Source organism: Blennius ocellaris, assembly GCF_963422515.1.
Source record: "Blennius ocellaris genome assembly, chromosome: 22".
Lineage (NCBI taxonomy): Eukaryota > Metazoa > Chordata > Actinopteri > Blenniiformes > Blenniidae > Blennius > Blennius ocellaris.
The window spans coordinates 14352605-14372014 of record NC_137671.1 but is presented as its reverse complement, the minus strand read 5'-3'; the positions used below and the strand labels follow the sequence as shown (position 1 = coordinate 14372014).

General features: G+C 41.1%; 1 protein-coding gene across 2 annotated transcripts; it reads left to right on the top strand.

The window, feature by feature from the left end:
* The first annotated feature begins 3658 nt into the window (after nt 1-3658).
* On the top strand, nt 3659-18966 carry syt10 (synaptotagmin X). 2 transcript variants are annotated; one of them, XM_080517967.1, is made up of 7 exons: nt 3659-3998; nt 4608-5004; nt 9305-9866; nt 12082-12202; nt 12446-12617; nt 13871-14000; nt 16471-18966. In XM_080517967.1, exons 1-7 carry the CDS (start codon nt 3812-3814, stop codon nt 16540-16542), a joined length of 1641 nt encoding a protein of 546 aa, XP_080374093.1. In that variant the 5' UTR covers nt 3659-3811; the 3' UTR covers nt 16543-18966. The 2 variants fall into 2 exon arrangements, with proteins under 2 accessions (XP_080374093.1, XP_080374092.1); XM_080517966.1 differs by having other exon boundaries at nt 3659-4013.
* Nucleotides 18967-19410: the final 444 nt, after the last annotated feature.

The window sequence follows — 19410 nt, the reverse complement described above, 5'->3', positions numbered from 1 at the left end:
CTGTGAAAATGTCAAAATTGCTGTGATTGTGGCTTTGCAGTAGTAACTAGTTGTTCTGCACATGCTCAGTAGATGGACCATAAGAACAATGTTTCCCCAGTGGTGTCATGACTCCCAGTCCAGATTCTCCTGGACTTGGTAATTTTATAGTTGACAGTCACTGTAAAAACAATCCAACTCCCATTGTTAATGTTTATAGGGTGTTGTTCTCTGCTGCAGGTGTGTGCGGTTTCATTACAAAAACAAACAACAGCACCCGCGACATGAAATCTACAGTTTTTACTATTTCTGCCATTTCCATGGAAACTGACATTATTGCCATGTAAATGTGACACAAAAGGGCCAAAACAATGCGTTTTCACTTGAACTGGGTAAATGGGTCTTAGATACATTTAATGTGCTTGTCATATAAACGCAATTGTAAAAGAAGTGTGGGGTCAAGTCAGTCCCAATGCAAAACAAATTGTTCCTTTGTTGCTACTCGTTCGTAGAAATTAGAGTCAACCGAAAACAATTACTCACCGTTTATCACGCTAAAAACATTCATTAATATTGCAAACGCTCTGAGGAAAATTGTGACAAGCGTTAATGAAGGGCTAAATGCATTCACCCTCAAAATGTTTTTGTTTTTTTCCTGTTAAAAGTTCATACAAGGTCTCTAATTTCAATCACTTAGACTGGATTCGCCATAATAACAATCCAACTCGGTCGTCTCTCCACCAGAATGTCTGTGTTCTCCCACTGGTAATGTTTGTCGCATTTTGCTCTCTGCTGCATGTGTGTGTGGTTTCTTCAAAAATCAAATAGTGCAAACTGGTGGCCCGACATGAAAACTACAACGTTGCTGTTTAAATGCCAAACTTTTCTGACACGAAAACACAAAAACGATCACAATATCTTCTCAAAAGTTGCATGGAATAGCCCCAACATCAGTTTTGGCACAAATTCTACCTTCTTTATTGATTTAGACAAAAGGGGTGATTAATCAATGCTAATTTTTTTTGATATACATATGTAAAAGTAATGTGTCCAGAATTACAGCTATGATTGGAACAATTACACGTCAAATTCATTTGCATGCAGCAATTTCTAACCTGAGCACATTTTTATTTGAACCATTGAGAGTTTTATGGACATTTCACAGAGATTTGAATCATTAAAATTGGCTTTAAGTTCAGATTGCAGTCATGTTTTGGTACTCATTGTCCACATTTAGAAAAAAATATAGACGTTTACATCGTCCATACTCTGCGCCACGACAAAGAAAAACTTTAACGTTTAAATTCAAAGGTTAAAATGGCACTATTTTACCGGTACAACCCCCTTAACAGAAAGGTGTTTGACACCTGTAACGATATGTAATATTGACAAAAATCTTACAATTTAATACATGGAAATGTTCTTATTCCACAAGCAATTCAGCACAACACTAAGCTAGCGTCTGCTCTAAACATCCTGTCAGTCTCGTATCTGTGCACGGCTTTAAACATTGGCTGACTCTCTTGTTTGTTAATGAGGTTTTGGTTGGTTTCTCGTCTCTTCGGGCTCTTTTCTTCTCTTAATGTTCTTCCTTTTGAGACAGCAAGCCCAGCGCAACCATAATTCGGAATCACCCTCGGCAATCTCTGTTGCTTTCTCATGACACGTGTTATTTTCCCAGTTTCCCCTGGCTACAGCTCCGTGCCCCCCGCTGGCATGGAGGATATAAAGGTATATAAAGAAAGAGGCCTGGAGGAGCCTTTGTGCTCCTGCAGGGGAAGAAGCACCGAGGCCGTCTTTGACGTAACACTGATGGAAATCCTTGAACCTTTCGACTCTTATCTCCTCCTGCTTTCTCACGAATTTATGTCGTCTGTCTGGTACAACGTGTATCTGCCATGATGGTGGTACTTTCATGTGGGAAGAAAAAAAAAAAATCAATGGATGTATACACGCTCCCGCTGAGAATAAAGTGAGTTTAACTGGCTTTTCCCACAGAAACGCGCTCATCAGAAAATTGTTTCTGTTAGTGCCCTGCACCGTTTATAGGGCCACTAACTACATTTGGTAACTCCTGCACTTTCTGAATATTTTGTAACTGGAAAATGCGGCCGATGTGTCATACTGCCAAAGATTTGTAATTAATTTCTACAATGTAGAACATTACACATGTTTTAATAAAGATTTAGGAGGCAACACATCTCAACAACTTTGTAAAACACGACACATTCTGTACAATAAATCAGTGGTATGGGAAGCAAGTTTTGATATATATGAAAATGTGACATCTCCATGCATTTCAAAAGCCTTGGATTAATCGTTAAGTAGCTTAAATTATTTAAACTTTCCTAAGAGCACATAATTGATGAATCAATTAATTATTGAAAGCTTTTATTTTATGTTACACAGCAAACAGCAGGAAGGACTGTCATTATTTAAGCACTGACCTTTACACTGGTGGTTGTATGGCGCAAAATAAAAAGGGACAAAAGGCCATAAAGTCTCAAGAGTACAGAAAGCAACACAGAATCTGCATTCAACAATTGAAGTGACTTGAAAAGAAAAAAAATCTTGCATTGCATTGCGATACAAGCAGAAATATATCCTCAGTGAAGAGCACTGGCAGGTAAAAAGTCACGTTCAGGACTGATCGGCCATCAGATCAGAGACCAGATTAATTTATTGTATTTTATCTAGTTTTCGACTGAGATTGTAGCTTTCATAAGGATCCCTCCTGTGTCACACCCTGTACTTACGTGTATGCTATTAAAAAATGTAAATAAATATCAAACCTGACAGTGATTTGAATAAGAAGGTTTCAAACCTTTTAATTTCAGGCCCCAGCTATGAAACAATTCTGCTTTTCCACGGAGATAGTAAACGTCCCATAAATGTTGCGTAAAAACCAATTGTAATAAATGTTACAATAAATAGGATAATGGATGATGCTATACGACGTTGAATCTGCTTATGATTCAGTTAAATACCTCACAAACAACTTGAGTGTAACTCCTAATATTAAGCTGTTTTTGTTTTTTTTTAAATCCTATTCAAGATTGACTCTTGTCTGTGAATCTTTCAGATCCACCCATAACTATGTTGTTGCAAAGGTGCTTTGAAACACTTGATGTATGCCCTGTTGAGACCACAACGATCAACGAATACAATGTCCCATTGTTAATGTTTATTGGATATTTTTCTCTGCTTCACGTGTGTGGTTTCAGTACAAAAACAAGTAACAGCACCCACTAGTGACACAACCTGAGAACTACACATTTTTTTCAGCGTCTATATGAAATGCCATGTGAACAGACATCTCTTTCAAAACGTGGTTGTCAACTTGGCATAATGAATCACTTTAATAGAATATGGAATTGGATTCTTTATTCCTTCTTTTTATTGCAATGTCAACAAATGTCTGTTGTCTAATGACTCAACTATACATAAGAATGAACTGTAATGATCCACATGAAGACGGATGAGGCTGATTTATTGATCAGACTTGAGTGAAGATTTCAGGTTGACGAGGACGGAGACCTGTTGGAGGCAGGGCGAGGTGAGGGGAGGAGGAGGAGGAGGAGGAGGAGGAGGAGGGGGAGGGGGGGGGGGGGGTCGCCGGGTGCGCTCCAACTAGTGGAAGTAATCCCGTTACTGCCACCAAACCCAGCAGTGGCTGCGCGCGGCACCGGGGTTCGGAGTGTTGACTGTCACCGAGGCGCGGGGAGCGCGTGTGGCCAGCCGCTGCTCGCTGGATCAGGACGCAGCGCTGCGCCTCCCCGCTGTCTCCCGCGCGCCGCGCCGCACCGGCCGCGCAGCGCACAGAGGCGCACCAATGAACCGCCGCCCGCCCGGCTCCTCCGGCGTGCAATGGCTTAACCGGAGAGACATGAGTGTCCGGACGGAGGACAGCATCACCTTGTGCCAAAGGGCTCTGCAGATCGTCACGGAACTTTGTCTCACGGGACACGTCGACCGGGAGAAATGCTCGGATATTTTCCCCCTGGAGAGCAACATACCAGGTAAAGGATACGCAGGTAAATGGAAGAAATCACTATTTTCTATTCCCCGAATTCCCCTAAAACAAACACTTTCCTCTGTTTTCCTGGGGGGAAATCTATACTTTTATGACTTATTATCGTAACTTGTTTCTTTTTATTATGATTATTATTAATGTTATCATTGTATGGTGCTGAACTCTGTGGAAATCTACCTGTTACGCTTCTTGCTGCAGCTGGCTGGTGAAAAAGCAACAGGTGGAAAACAAATTCTTCCTCTGGCGTTAAAGTCTGCACCATTGTGGAAGGCTGCATGCTACTGCAGCATTAAAAGATGCACAGACATCGCAAAGTTTTCATATTTGCAAAAAAGAGGAAATGTCAGCTGCAGATAAGAGCTTATATTTTTTGCTTGATGCAAGTCACCTTAAGTGTGGTTGTTATGTAAGCTTTATAGTCCTGCCTGATAAAAAAAAAAATAATACAATAAGAAAAATATGCAATATATATGCATATGCTCTCCCCTCTTTCTTACAGCCTGCTTTCTCTGTGTTTCTCCTTCTCCCCTGCATGTTTGTCTGTCACACTTTCCTGCTTCTCCTTTCCTTTCCCATGTGTTGACTGTGTGGTCAGACATCTCTATCAGTCTCCTGGCTGTGGTGGTGGGTTTCTGTGGCCTCGCCCTGTTGGCAGTCTCTCTCTTTGTCTTTTGGAAGCTGTGTTGGCCCATTTGGAGGAGCAAGGCTCTGTCGGCCCACATTGCTGAAAATGGCCTCCGAGTGGGCTTCCCCGAGCCGCCGCCGCCCAACTCCCCGCCGGTCACCGAGTGCAAAGTGGCGGAGGCGGAAAAGAAGTACCCACTGGAGGCGAAGGTGAACGGACGCAGCACGGTCAAGCTCCTGGAGGCGGCCATGAAGATCAGCCAGACGTCGCCGGACATCCCCGCCGAGGTGCAGACGGCCCTGAGGGAGAAGCTGAGCCAGCAGGCTAAGATCCAGAGGCAGACCACCGAGCCCACCTCCTCCTCCAGGTACCGCCTGGAACCAGCTGCTGACTCACTTTTGGTTATTTCCCACTAAAAACGAAAATAAAATTAATAAATAAATAAACCTCAGCAGACAAAAACTGTCGTGACAGTTGGTGACAGTGGCCACTGTCCTGGAGGTCGTTTGGCACGTGTCTGGCAGACCATCAGCGGCAGCCTCGTGATATTAGATCGCCGCCACCCGACTAAAAGCATCTTCTCTCTGCAGCTACGGACCCTGTAATCACTGGCACGCGTGAGTCAAGCTTCTCTGGTAACGTCAGGAAGCCACTCCAGTAATTAAACAATCAGCCGTGGCCTCTCTTTGTTTCACAGTCCCATGTTTAAACGAGAACGTCCATAATTAGCACTGCTGCGGGGCGGGAGTTGTCACTGGGTTCTGGCGAGAAGCACCAGGCAGCTGCGCTCCGTTTCTCAAAGGAAGACGCTATTGACACTCGCTTGGGCCCGTCGTTAATTAAACGACATATCAGTCAAGCCACTTCGACACACACCAGCACAACAGAACAGTCAACTTAAATAATCCTGGCGCCTCATTCCTTGATTCTGCACGCATTTTTGTTGCATTAGTTTCACTGATTGTCTTTGTCACTCAAGTCAACTCAAGTCAAAGTATTATCTTATCTTCAGAAGAATCCTGATATCCATATTTCTACTTTTTTTTAACAAAGGTATCCCATGAAAAAGAATGCAAACATTTTCTCGGGTTTTCAGCATTTATCAGTAAAGGGAACATGAAACATTAGGTTGTTAGAAAGATTTATAAGTCATAACGTGTTTGTGAACTAATGTGCAGATAGCAGAAGACTGGTCTTGAAGAAATGGAAGTGTTCATAATAATACATCACAGGTCATTGGAATTCATCCCCGTATCAAACATACACGCGGACTGAGCAAGTGAATCATCCAGTAAACAGGAGTTTACTGAAAGAGCAACTGTAAAGTCAGGCGAGTGTTTAACGCTGTTAACTCTACGTCTTCTTACTGTTACTTACAGTTGGACATTTTTATGTTGCTGTGAGAAGATCTGGGCTTTTTCAGGATTAATGATGCATCTATTCTCCAGCAAACAGGAGTTTTCTGAAATAGCAACCGTTTATCTGATGCAAAACTCATTTAGAGCTGCTCGTTGATCACAGATGAACTGTTGCTTAGAGTTGGACATCTTTTAGGCTGTGGCCAGAGGAAATTAGTTCGTCCAGGATTATTGATACTATACTTCTGTTACTGGGAGTTTAGTGAAATTGCAACTTTCAAGCTGAGCTAATATTCATTAAGCGCTGCTAATTGAATGCAGGTAGTCTGTCTGTTACTCACAGTTAATTATCTTTCATGATACTGTCAGAAGAACTGAGTTAGTTTGGGATTATTCAGATGATCCTCTTCCAGTAAACAACAGTTCAGTGAAACAGTAACATTGAAGACAAGCTAACACTCATTTACAGCTGCTAGCTTACAGAAAGTCTTAGCAGTACTTCCAATTTCACGTTTTTCATAATGTCAGAAGAACTGAGGTAGCATGATTGAAACGTTCCTTCTCCTGTAATCAGGAGTTAAGTGAAATAGTAACATTAAGCTAAGCTAACATTTATTCATAGCTGCTAATTCATCACAAGAACTTTGTTACATATGATTGAACACATTTCACGCTGTGGTCAGAAGGACAGAGTTCAGGAATATTGAGATGTTCCTTTCCCTGTAAACAGGAGTTCATTGAAATAGTGATGTTATGCTAAGCTAGCATTCATTTGGTGCTGCTAATTTATCACAGGTTTGCTTACTGTGATTTAGAGTCAGACATCTTTCATATTGCTCAGACTGTTAAAACAAGAGTTTACTGACAAAGTAGCTGTTAATTCTTCACAAGTATTGTTCTACTTGTAGAAAAACAGCTGGATTAGCGTCAGTGGCGTTAACGTACCACATGACATTATTTCCAACTCCGCTTTGTAACAAGTGCTTTGACAGAAGCAACAACAGTGACAACAATCACAAGCTGCTAATCCGCAGGCAGTCACTTCACTGTTTCCCTTTCCACGGACGTTTGACAGCATTGTTTACCGTGCTCCAATGTACTATTCAATTTTTATGGGCACCGTGTCATTTGTACCGCGGCTGGCGGATCACGGCGATTGTCCTACTGTCAGAAAGGAGGAGGTTGCCAGTTGCTAGGTGATGAGATTGGCGAGTCAAACACAGCCATGATTTTGTCGAGAGATGTCAACTTCACTGAAATTTGCAGCATGCGGGGTAATTGGGTACCGGGCCTCCAACCTGAGGGCTGGAAATGTGTTCTCATTTAGGGCGGTGATGGAAAATAAAAATCCGTTTTCCAATATGATCTCATTCCATTTTCACGTTAGAACAAGCAGTTTCCTGCCAACACAATTTGCTGGATTGGAAACGAAGCCATTTTGTTCTCCGGGTGTTTAGCAAAAAAATAAAAAAAAGGGGGGGGGGTGTTGAGTTGGCTTTAAAGAGCCACTTTACAGGAGTTAGAGGAATTGGGTCAGCCACTTTAGATAATTTCAGTTAACATGCATGAAGCACATGGATTTCTATGACCTTCAAGTGTCACTTCTTATGTGAAGGACTGTTCGAACACGAGAGATAATCAGTTACATAACGCTGACCTAAGAGGCCATTTCTATTAATGGATTACAATTATACCATGGGAAAATGGATTTCACTTATATGGCACTTTTTCAACTCCTTGAGCATATTTTTTAAGTGTTAAAAGTTCTACTAGGTCTAAAAGCAAGAAAACGTTGTTCCTTTCTCCAGACTTTTTTGTAAATTGAGGTTAGAATAGGTGAAAACAATGTCGTTTTCATGTCGGGCCACTAGTGGGTGTTTAATCAAGCCACCTGAGCATGCACGCAGAGAACAGAACACTCTAAACAGTGGCACTCATTAAAACTTTCTTTCTCAGTATCGGTTTGTTTGAAAGAAATAAAATGCGTCTCCAGATGTGATCCAGATGTTGGTGTTGTTAAAGTTCTAGGTCAGGGGCTCTGCAACCTTCACAAGCAAAAGAGACATTTTCATGATTTTCCACAAGTGAAATTTGCCTGGGGTTGCAAATCATATTAATAATCTGAAAATTAAGATTTTTATACACACAAAAGGTTAAAATCATGAAGGTACAATTCAAATATACTTTTTGCTATTTCTTATGGATTTTGGGCTATTTTAGCTGCTCTAGCTATTTATAGCTACTCTGTCTTTCCTAATTGCAACACCAGTTTTTGCTATATAGGCTGTTTTTGTTGTGTTTCCACATTTTCTTAATATTTTCCTTTTTTCTTCTTTTTCCCATGTTTTTCTTTTCTTTTCCTTTTTCATTTAATGTCTTTAATCTTGTTACTTTTTCATTTTTTCCCATTTTCTTTATCTTATGTTTTCCTTTACATTTTTCTTTATGTTCCAGAGAAGAAAATCGCAACCAGCAATTTTAATGACTTTGATTTTTCCCAAGTGGTTTTAGATTTTTTTTTATCCTTTAGCAGTTCCAGCTATTTTCTTTTCTTTAGCTTTTTAGCCAGGAGATTAGAGCATTTTTGTAAATGTGTGTGGAAGGCAAATAAAATCAAAGCAAAAAATGTTTATTGATTTAACATTTTCTGAACGCTTCATGGAGCCACTGCAGAGCAGCTGAAGAGCCGCAGGTCCCAGAGCTCTGTTCTGGATCATGGTGTAGTAAATGTTCCAGGTGATGGTGGAGCAAATGTTCTTCATTATAGAAGTTATAGTCTGTTTCTCATAGTTGGACTTGGTCTTTCATGATACTGTCATTTGAACTGAGTTAGTTTGATGATTATTGAGACACTCGTTCTTTTGTAAACAAGAGTTTAGTGATATATCGCTAAGCGAGCATTTATTTCGGGTCACTAACTCTGCACGTGTCATATTATTAACAGTCATATCATTGTTGCTGCCGTCAGGAGAACCGAGGTACTTCAGGATTATTAAGATGTTCCTCCTCCAGTAAGCATTCAGTGAAACAGTAACATTGAATTTCCACCATCATCTGGAAGATTTGCTCAATTTCCTGAGGACACTGTTGATGTACGCAGATGAGAGTAGGATAATCTTGTGCTTCTAAAATACGCTCTATGGCAGTTATCACCTAGTTATCACAATGACAAGCACTGATCTGGTAAAATCACGGTCTGTACAAGTATTTCAAGTGTAGATATGAAGAAAGAAATGAAGGTATCCCTATGCCAATGGTTCAGACTGAAATTTGCAACATTTACCAGACGCCTTCTGCCCTCTCCGACAGGCACAATTCGTTCCGGCGCCACCTGCCCCGTCAAATGAATGTCACCAGCGTGGACTTCAGCATGGACACCGTGCCGCTCCGCCAGTCGTCCACCACGAGCATCGGAAGAATCAAACCCGAGCTGTATAAGCAGAAGTCTGTGGACTCGGAGGACGAGGCCAAAGAGCCCGTGGAGACTTGCGGGAAGCTCAGCTTCTCCCTCCGATACGACCACGAGGAGCAGGCTCTGGTGGTCAGAATCCTCAAGGCCTTGGACCTGCCCGCCAAAGACTTCACGGGCACCTCCGACCCGTACGTGAAGATCTACCTGCTGCCGGAGAGGAAGAAGAAGTTCCAGACACGCGTCCACCGCAAGAATCTCAACCCCATGTTCGACGAGAGCTTCTGTTTCCCCGTGGTGTACGACGAGCTTTGCAACAGGAAGCTGCACTTCAGCGTCTACGACTTCGACCGTTTCACCAGCCACGACATGATCGGCGAGGTGGTGGTGGACAACCTCTTTGAACTCTCTGATCTTTCCCGGGAGGCGGTGGTGTGGAAGGATATCCACGCAGCGACCACGGTGAGTCTGTTTTCGCCTCCGAATCCCCACATATGTCAAAATGATTGCCGTTCGATCCTTGTCGCAGCAGGATTCTGTACCGTCGCTGAGAAAAACGAGCAGAAAATGTGATTCTGTGTTTCTCTCTGAACGGCCCATTGGAGAAATATTGTCCAATCTCCTCTCCTGACAGTGACTTTATCAACATCGTTCCACACAAGTAGCAGCCGGAACACCCTGCATAATTCAAGTGCTTTGGGAAATGCATTTCGTTTGTTAAACACCCACGCCGCACTTTCCAGTAACTGGCAGGGTTTCTGAGGACATAAATATCACATTAGAGACTAGAAATAACCAACACCAGATACATTCAACACCTGAAACTCCAGTGTTGGTAAAGTGATTGAGATTAGAGACCTCGTGTGAACTTTTTACAAGAACAAAAAAAAAAAAACAATTTGGTGCCGAATGCCTATTTAATGCCTATCTACTTAATTAACCTTTGTCACAATTTTCCTGAGTGTTTGCAATATTAATGAATGTTTTTTCCCGTGATACACGGTGAATAATTGTTTTAGGTTGACTTTAATTTTTATGACCGAGTAGCAACAAAGGGGTAATTTTGTTTTGCATTGAGACTGACTTAACCCCACACTATTTACAATTATATTTATATGGCAAATATACTGAACGTATAGAAAACCTTGTTTAAGCGACAACATTTCAAGTGAAACGGCATTGTTTTTGTGCTTTTCTTTCATATTTACGCAGAAACCTTTAGAAAATTATGTTTGTTTCCATGTAAATGGCAGAAACACTGAAAACAGTGTAGTTTTTGTGTTGGGCCACTAGTGGGTGCTGTTGTTTGCGGAACCATACGCATGCGTGCAGACGATACGCTATAAATGTGAACATTCTAGTGGACAGACGACCAAGTTGGATTGTTATACCGGTGGTAGGAATGGCGGCTTTGTTTCAGCCCGTGTGCCACGTACGTGTTCAACACCTCTGACTTCAATCAAAACTCATCCTGATGGAAACAAAACTGTTTCGTAATGTTCCGTTTCCAGTGAACTCAAAGGCTCAGGCTCAAATGGGACAAAACATGTCAGTGAAGCCAGAAAACCGGGGAAAATGCAGATTTAGACGAAGATTTGTCCCAGTTTCAGGTGGACTGTGAAAATAGGAGGTATTATGTTATTTTATGTGTCTAACCTACAGTGAAAACACAACACAGAACAGTTGTTTGCTCAAGTATGTAGAAAATTGCCGCTGGGCTTTAGGAGATGATTTTCAATGCTCTCAGTAAAACCCCAGAGTTTAGTGAGATGCAAGATGTTTTTAGTAGGGATGTTATGATAGTTTTATTAAAGGATGAGTAGAAGTTCAAGTACTGACCTTTAGCTGCTTGCTGATAACAGAGTACTCGCCGTCTCTCAAAGTTCTTTAGCATGGAGCATGTAGCGCAGCTCGGAGGTAAACTACTGAGCGACATTGTCCGAATATCTCTGGTTACTGTTGTACAAACTATCTTTCTCCTCGTCTTGACATTTTGGCAGAACATCATTAACAGTCTGTGTTACTTTTGCTAAATTATTTCCACAACTCGAACTGAAATATTGGAACAAGGATGCTAAATATAGGTGGAAAACACTAATAATAATGATAATAATAATAATAATAATAATAATAATAATAATAATAAACAAACTACAATAAATCAATGCTTCTTATTTTTGAAGCTTTTTTCAGGAGTGTCTGCCCTGAAGTCACCTTATCCACCTCCACGTCATCCATCTCCCTCTCCTCCTTCACCACATCCCTCAATCTCCTTAATTCTTCATTTCCTCCTTCTGTCTGGCAGCCCCGTCTCCAAAAGAAATCCATTCAGTACTTGTAAAGATAGTCGATTTGGATAAAGGCTGGACTGCTGCTACGATGACTAAAAACCAGCAATTACACGCGCAGTTCTAAACAACAAGCAGAAGAAGAGACCACAATAAAAGTTAGAGAGAGTAAAAATGCAGTTGAAGGGACCGAAAATGCATTCAATATTAAAGGAGATAAATATCTCAATAGCCTGGAGTAACAACTTAATTTAATGCTCGGTGCAAAATCCACGACTCCAACTTAGACCAGGTTCTGTCTTTGTTTTGGCACTTCGATCGGCAGAAAGTGGTCAAAACACTTGAAATGGGCCTAATGCATCCTGACGTCTCTCTTTCTTGTCCTCCAGGAGAGTATCGACTTGGGAGAGATTATGTACTCGTTGTGCTACTTGCCCACGGCGGGCAGAATGACCCTAACAGTCATCAAATGCAGAAACCTCAAAGCCATGGACATCACCGGCTCCTCAGGTAACTCCACAGCAAATAAGGCGCCCGTCGATAGCAACGATGCGGCGTGAGTCGAACAAAGCTGGAGCGAGGCGGCCACTTCAGGAGCGAGACGCGAGGACGCTCGCAATGATTTCGCTGGATGAAAAGCTCTTTTGTACAACTTACAAACAGCTAAATGTTTTTACTGATTCGGTCCAAACGTACGGCTGATTCAGTAACTGTGGACTTTCTTTTTTGTTTTTGTTTTTCCTTCTTGCCCAGATCCATATGTGAAGGTTTATCTGATATGTGACGGACGGAGGTTAAAGAAGCGGAAGACGACCACCAAGAAAAGCACCCTCAATCCGGTGTACAACGAGGCCATCATCTTCGACATCCCCCCGGAGAACGTGGAGCAAGTCAGCCTGTCCATCATGGTGATGGACTATGATCGGTTAGTTCATGTGGACCTCGTCGCCTTTCGATTCGGGGTGTCAAACACAATATAATTCTTGTTCTACATGCAGCCCACATCACATTCACTGTCATAATAACCTTTATGTTAGAAGTTGATTGTTTTTCTTTGCTGTGGCGAAGCGAATACGTGAAGAAAATGCCTCTATTTTCACAAAAACCAAACAATCACTGCTGAAAATGACGACAATCGCAACGTAAAGCCAATTGGAATGAAACCATCAGGTGCAAAATCCAGTGAAACGTTACAAAAACTCCTGTAGCTGTTGCATTATGGGTGTTTTTTGTGTCTGCTACTCGTATGAAATGTGTTCACAAAAAAAAAAAATCTAGGTTTTACTTAAAATGTTTCCACTTTGCGTGATAGTTTGGCCAAATTGGAGCCTCTTGCAGTCCGGTTGTGGCCCAGGGGCCTTATGTTGGATGTTACTGACACACCATCTGCCTTTCTCAATGTTTTTCAACCTTGTTGTCTCCCCATGACTTTCTCTCTCTCTCTCTCTCTCTCTCTCTCTCTCTCTCTCTCGCCCAGCTCATACACACAATAATCAGAGAAGTGCATGGCAATGTCATTTTCGAGCTTCTTTTGAAAGCTGATTATAATTATAGCCTTGCGTCTGTATTTAATTGACCATCAGCAGAGTGTGACTCCACTTTTCTCCTTCTATTGTTCCAGCGGTGGAAAGGTTGTGTGTCCCCTGCAGGTGGAATGGAACTGTGCTTGAGTAGATGTTTTAGGCATATGTTCTTCCAGGATTCTTTTTTTTTTTTTTTCTTTTAGTTTTCACCCCAACATTTCAAAATAAATGTCTCTACTTTCTCCTGGGGCCCTTCAAACCTTGTTTTAACTGCAAGACGATTCAGAGTCACAATGACTTGATGGAAGCAGCCAATGGTAACATTTATCCACACTGAACTCGTCAATGCCTTAGTTTGTCAGTTATGAATTATATCTAGAATGTGAGTAGTTTAGCACCTCTGCAGCCGTGCTGCGTTTAGAGTGTCAGTCCCTCCAACTGCTGGAACAGGAAGTTCTGACCGGTTCAACAGAAGGGTTAGGGGGATGTTACATAAATGGACGTCCTTTGATTGAACGACGCTTTCAGACGATCCCAACGAATCCAACAGTTGATTACAAAACCCATGCATAAATTCATGGCACTCGCCAAACTCCAGTCGCGAGCAGGAAGCCGTGTGTGAAAGAGTGTGTGTCGTTGGTTCGTCTGCCCACAGGGTCGGACACAACGAGGTGATCGGTGTGTGTCGCGCCGGGCCGGACGCCGAGGGCCTGGGCCGGGATCACTGGAACGAGATGCTGGCTTACCCGAGGAAACCCATCACACACTGGCACGCTCTGGGAGAGGTACACACATCTTAGAAGACACAACGTTTGTGTAATTTTGATTCCATTTTTAGAATGTTGCTTACAAATTTTAAGCTGATCGCTTCCACCACCAGCAGCCAGAACAAGTTGTTGTTGTTGTTGTTGCACTGGCTGTTATAAATCTTGGATAAAAGGATTTTCAATCAATTATGTAGAAGAAAAAACAAAAGGGTTGGAGAGATTGCTTTTTCAGAATTTGGAAAATGTATTCTCTGTTTAGCCCAAAGTCAGATGAGAAAATCTGTTTCCTGTCGTTGTTTTGTTACTGACTTGATGCTTTTTGTGCATTAACCCCTTCAAAGAGCATTTATTGAAACACCACACTCCAGAGTGTTACCATATTGAATTTGGATGACTTAAAATCAATGTAAAACACAATCATGTACAATTTACACAATGTGAAATATGTAGAAATATGTGCACAGAATTCACTAAAACATCCATATATTGGTCAGTTCTCACTGGAAATCTTAAAGAAATGGCTCCACGCTCTTGTCCTACTATATAATGTATTATTGGCAAATGAAGTGACTTGTGTTTCATCTTGACTTCTGAGTGCTCTTCTTTACTAAAGCTACATTTTACATCACCGCATTTTGAGGTTCAAAGCATCAATCAAGTGAAATGCCTGCAATGAAAAGATGCATTAATGGAAAATCATACTGAGAACCAGCAGCTGCATCTTAGTGAAAAACACGATGAATTATTAGTTCGAAATAAAAGCAGAAATAACTAAATATGATCACTTTGGTACATTTTTTAAAAATTGGAATCAGCTTTGACCCTTGCTGAAGTCTCTTTTCCTTTCTTTTGACAAGGTGTTTCTCAACACTGTAATTCCATATTTCACGTGTTATTTCTTTCCTCTCTTGCCACAAACTTTGCCCACCTGACGAGTAGGAAGGCGCAGGTGATTACTCATTTTCAGTGGCAAACGTCACGTTTTCATGGGAACAAAACAAACTGTGATCACAAGTAAAGGAAACCGACTTTACAGTCTTTTTGAAACTTTTGTGTCAGAGTCGCTCATCGTGGTGAGTTGTCAACTTGTAATAAATGCATAATGGAAGTACACGATGAACATGTACAGAAAAAACGAACTTTAATTTGTCCAGATGTGCATTTTAAGTTGGTTATATTTGTGAAAACGTACATGTTCGAACTAATGAGAGTGGGTCCGATCACTGGGGTTTGCCTTCACTGTAATGTTTTACAGTGGACATTTTGGACATTTGGACCATTTTGAATAATGAGAAGAAGGAGTCGTCCGCTTATCTTATAAGTTAAATAACTATTGATGAAATCACAGCATCATGTTCTAATAAAATTTATGTAATGTCACCTCCGTGCCCTAGGTGGCAGTAGTGAGTCACTGTTCCTCACAGTTTCATTTTCTACAGTCTTGGCTGAGAACTACAGCTTTCTCTCTGCGGTCAACTATTTTTCGTCACTCAGGAAGTGACTCACCGCACCATCTAGTGGCACAAGGTGGTAATACAAGAAGGATCGGGCTGTGACTCGCTAGTTAGCTTGATATCTTTCTCAGCAATAAAAAAGAAATAACTTTTGAGTTGGTTTTTGACTAAAACAATCAAACGCTATACCTTTAAGTAGTACATGCAGACTTATTTGATAGTAGCTTTCCAGAACAGTTTTTGACATAAGCGTTAAGTTTTCATACGGGTGGGTTATCCATCTTCTAGTTATTTGGGTCATATACAAATAATGAAGTTAAATTCCTTTGTAACTTTCCAATTCATACACACAACATGTGCAGTCGACTGTAGTATTTATGCTATTGGACTTATTCAAAGCATGGTCTAATGGCAATAAATAGGCATTGAAAGATGTTGTGCATCTTTCAATTAATAAAGACAACTTCAATTTCATTTTCACAGTATAAAGGAGCCTGGGAAATATAATTAAGATGTCTGTTGTTGAAATTAACACGAAATGAGTGAAATATTTGTCTTTTTGATGATAAATCAAAGGTTGTTTGTGGAAAATCACGAAATGTATTTCAGATTTATTCTGAATCACTTTGTTTTGGCAAAAACTGAGATGAAAAATTAGAGGGGGAAAAATTGACAAGATATTTTTGTGGACAAAGGAGAAGCTGCAGATGGGCTCTCGAATGAGGAAACAGACAAAAGCGCACAGTTTTCTCTGAGCTTTGAAGGATCTTGTGTTGAAGGCTGGAAATTATTTAGATAACAGCAAGATTACACACTGAGGGCAGAAATGATTACTCTCACGCTATGACCCAGACATGTTCCGGGGTAATTTAGGTGTAACGACCAGGCGAAGAGACAATTTAAAAGGTCGGGCAGTCCTGGATGTGCAAAGATGAATTTGCTTGTGATCACAGTGTGTCCACGAGACAATGAGCGCTCGGACGGCTTCCCTCCGCCTGTAAACGTGTGTGTGATGTTTTTTTTTAACCTCGCAGTGGCCGGGACGAGCGGCAAGCTTTGAGAGCCAAGGTTCGTGTCCTTCGCCCAAACCTCCACAGACGCCGTGACGACGTCAGGCAGGGAGACCACGCCTCCTTCTCCAGATGAAGTCCCTGCAGAGAGTCCAACGCCGAATCCACCCCCTTTTGTTCCTTGGGCGTCAATGCAAGTTCTTCAGGTGCTCTACAGAGCAGGCTATGCACCGCACTCACAGGCCAGAGTTTGTTTATCGCACCTTGAACTTCTCCACGGGTTTTATTCGCGAAGCTCTCATGCAGACGCCCTCAATGATTTACCTGCAGCTGCGCCGATTTCTCAACATTTCGAGCAACATCTTTCTTTATTGTGTTCACATGTTCCCAACCTGAGGGCCACAACCCCTTGGTGGTCAACATACGTGGAGGCAAGATTAGATTTGCACTTGAAGAAAACCTTTTCTTAAATTTAGATGAAATTAATTAAAGCACCCGTCGCTTTCATTTTGAAGGCTCCTACTTAAGTGAAGACGCAAAGGTCTTGTTGTGTTTTGGGTGTCCGTTCGTTTACACCACACTGGTCCAAGTCACTGAAAATGCATCTTTCTTTTTTTACTGTCTCCATGGAAACGGGTCAAAATGCAACTTTGCTGAAAACTTTCATGCTCCGTTTCCTTGTAATCATGGTGATGAAATTACTGGCTAGTCAACTAGTCGGGTACTAACTGGTAGACTAGTGGACTATTACAACTAGGGAAGGGAATTGATTACGATTTTTTCTTATTCTGATTTTCGATTCTGCTTAATGATTCAAATCTTTATCGATTTTCATTTGGAGATCAAACCTGCAGCGTTAACAGCAGAGGACGTCAAAAATGCCACATTAAATCAAATGTATCGCTGCTGTGTGTGCAGATGTTCCTGCATGTTGGTCGTAATGCCGTCCTTTGATGAAATATCCACTTTGCAAGTCGCGTAGCGTGGTGACGTCGTTTGTATCACTGGAACCGATAAAGGAATCGTTTGCAAATTTGGCAAACAAGGAATTGAAACACTGGGAACCGGTTCTTGATTCCCATCCCTAAACACAACTCGTCATCGCAGCCCGAGTTGATAGCGTCACTGTTGTCTGTACGCATGTGTGGGTGTGGCTTCATTACAAAAACAATCAGCAGCACCCACTAGTGGCTCTAGATGCTAACTACATCACTTTCAGCTTTTCTGCCGTTTCAGTGGAAACGGACATTGTGTGAAGGAAAGACGTTGCGTTTTCACTTTAAACATTGTCGTGTAAACAGGGGGCGACAAAACCGTTGGGAAGCACTGCTCTAAATGTTAAAGGGCTACGCTGCTCAGATCCTTGAATATCATTACCAGGGATAAACAAACACAGTTTCAGTTGAGAGTCCACAAGGGCTGGCTCGTCGTGGTTTTTTTATTTTGACAATCTACCAGCCTGGAGTGTGTCGACGCAAGAATCCAGTCTGCAGGAGTCTCATGATTACAGAAACGGTAGCAGATACATGTAGCACACTCATGTTCAGAGCAATTGACAAAACAAAATGTGCATAAAGTAACTTTACAGTCCAGGCCAAATCCTACAACATTCCCACAAATTCCCATTCATTTTGATATAAAGTTTAAAGATTAAATTCAGTTAGCAATGAAAGTAGTATTTTATTATCCTCTCAGACTCTTAAATCCTTTTTTTTAACAAAAGAGTTGGCGCGCACAGAGGACATTTACTTGGACTTCATCTTCAATGGACCACTTGAAGAGTAAAGTACTGCAGGAATGAGTGCGACAACATAGAAATGAGTTGAAACTTTAGTCCTCTTGGATTGAGTGGAGCAGCTCAGTGAACACTCTGAACGCCTCCCAGCGATGGATGATGGCAATGTTTCATGCAAAATATGTTGTGGATTCTCAAATTCCCCGCTGCTGAATCACACAGTTAATAATGATGACAATGATCTCAGAGAGTAGCGTTTATTTTAAGCTTAAAACTAGCTTTGTGTTGCTATCAAGCGTATCGTGAAATCAATATTCAAGTAGGAGGGCGATTCCTCCAATGAGCAAACTCGGTAATTTACTCTTTTTTTTAAATGACATTTTCCACAACAATCGTCCAAAAAACATGAAAATCCCATTCTGTCATCCCTGCAGTACTTTATTATTATTTAATAAAATGTGTTACTTGTTCAACTATGAAGTTTAACGAAGGGTTGGGTTTAGTTTAAGATTTCTTCATTTAAAACGTGTCCAAATGATCCATTCATGAGGAATTGGGAAGTGGAAAAGTACCGAATTGCAAATTGAAATATCCAAATGCCATTTATTTTGTTTTGTTTTTTAAATTGACTCTGCAATGAACAAATTTAATGAAGTTAAAGTGAAACGAGCCAGACTTCATCAGACCAGCATGGTTAGATTGCTAGCAACCAAAAAAAAAAAAACCCTGTATTTTCAACATCTGTAGACAATATTTCCAAAGTGGTAACTTCCAAGTTCCCAATTCCATTACCTTACTATGGTTTTCACCATTTTCATTATTTCACTTTTAATAATGCTTATATTTGGACTGGCTAGCTCCGTGGTAACGTTTTAGAAAAAAAATAAAAGAATAACATGTCGTCTGCATAGGACAGTTTGTGCAGTTTTATTTGTGTGTATAGGACATGCTGCTTTAGCCAAATATACGTAGCAATGAGTTGCACATTTACACCATGTTCACGTTGTAATTTACATCAACATGTAAGAAAAACAACAACAACAAAAAAAACAGGTAACTGAATATGGATGACTGTTATTAAACTCGTCAAACAATAAGAAAGTGTGCCATATAAACCAGTTTAAGTTTATTTTAAACAAGTAGAGTATTGTTGATTCAGGGAATTATAATCTATAAATGAAGCTCCACTGACATTCAAACATTTACATCATTTTATGTCAACTTCTACA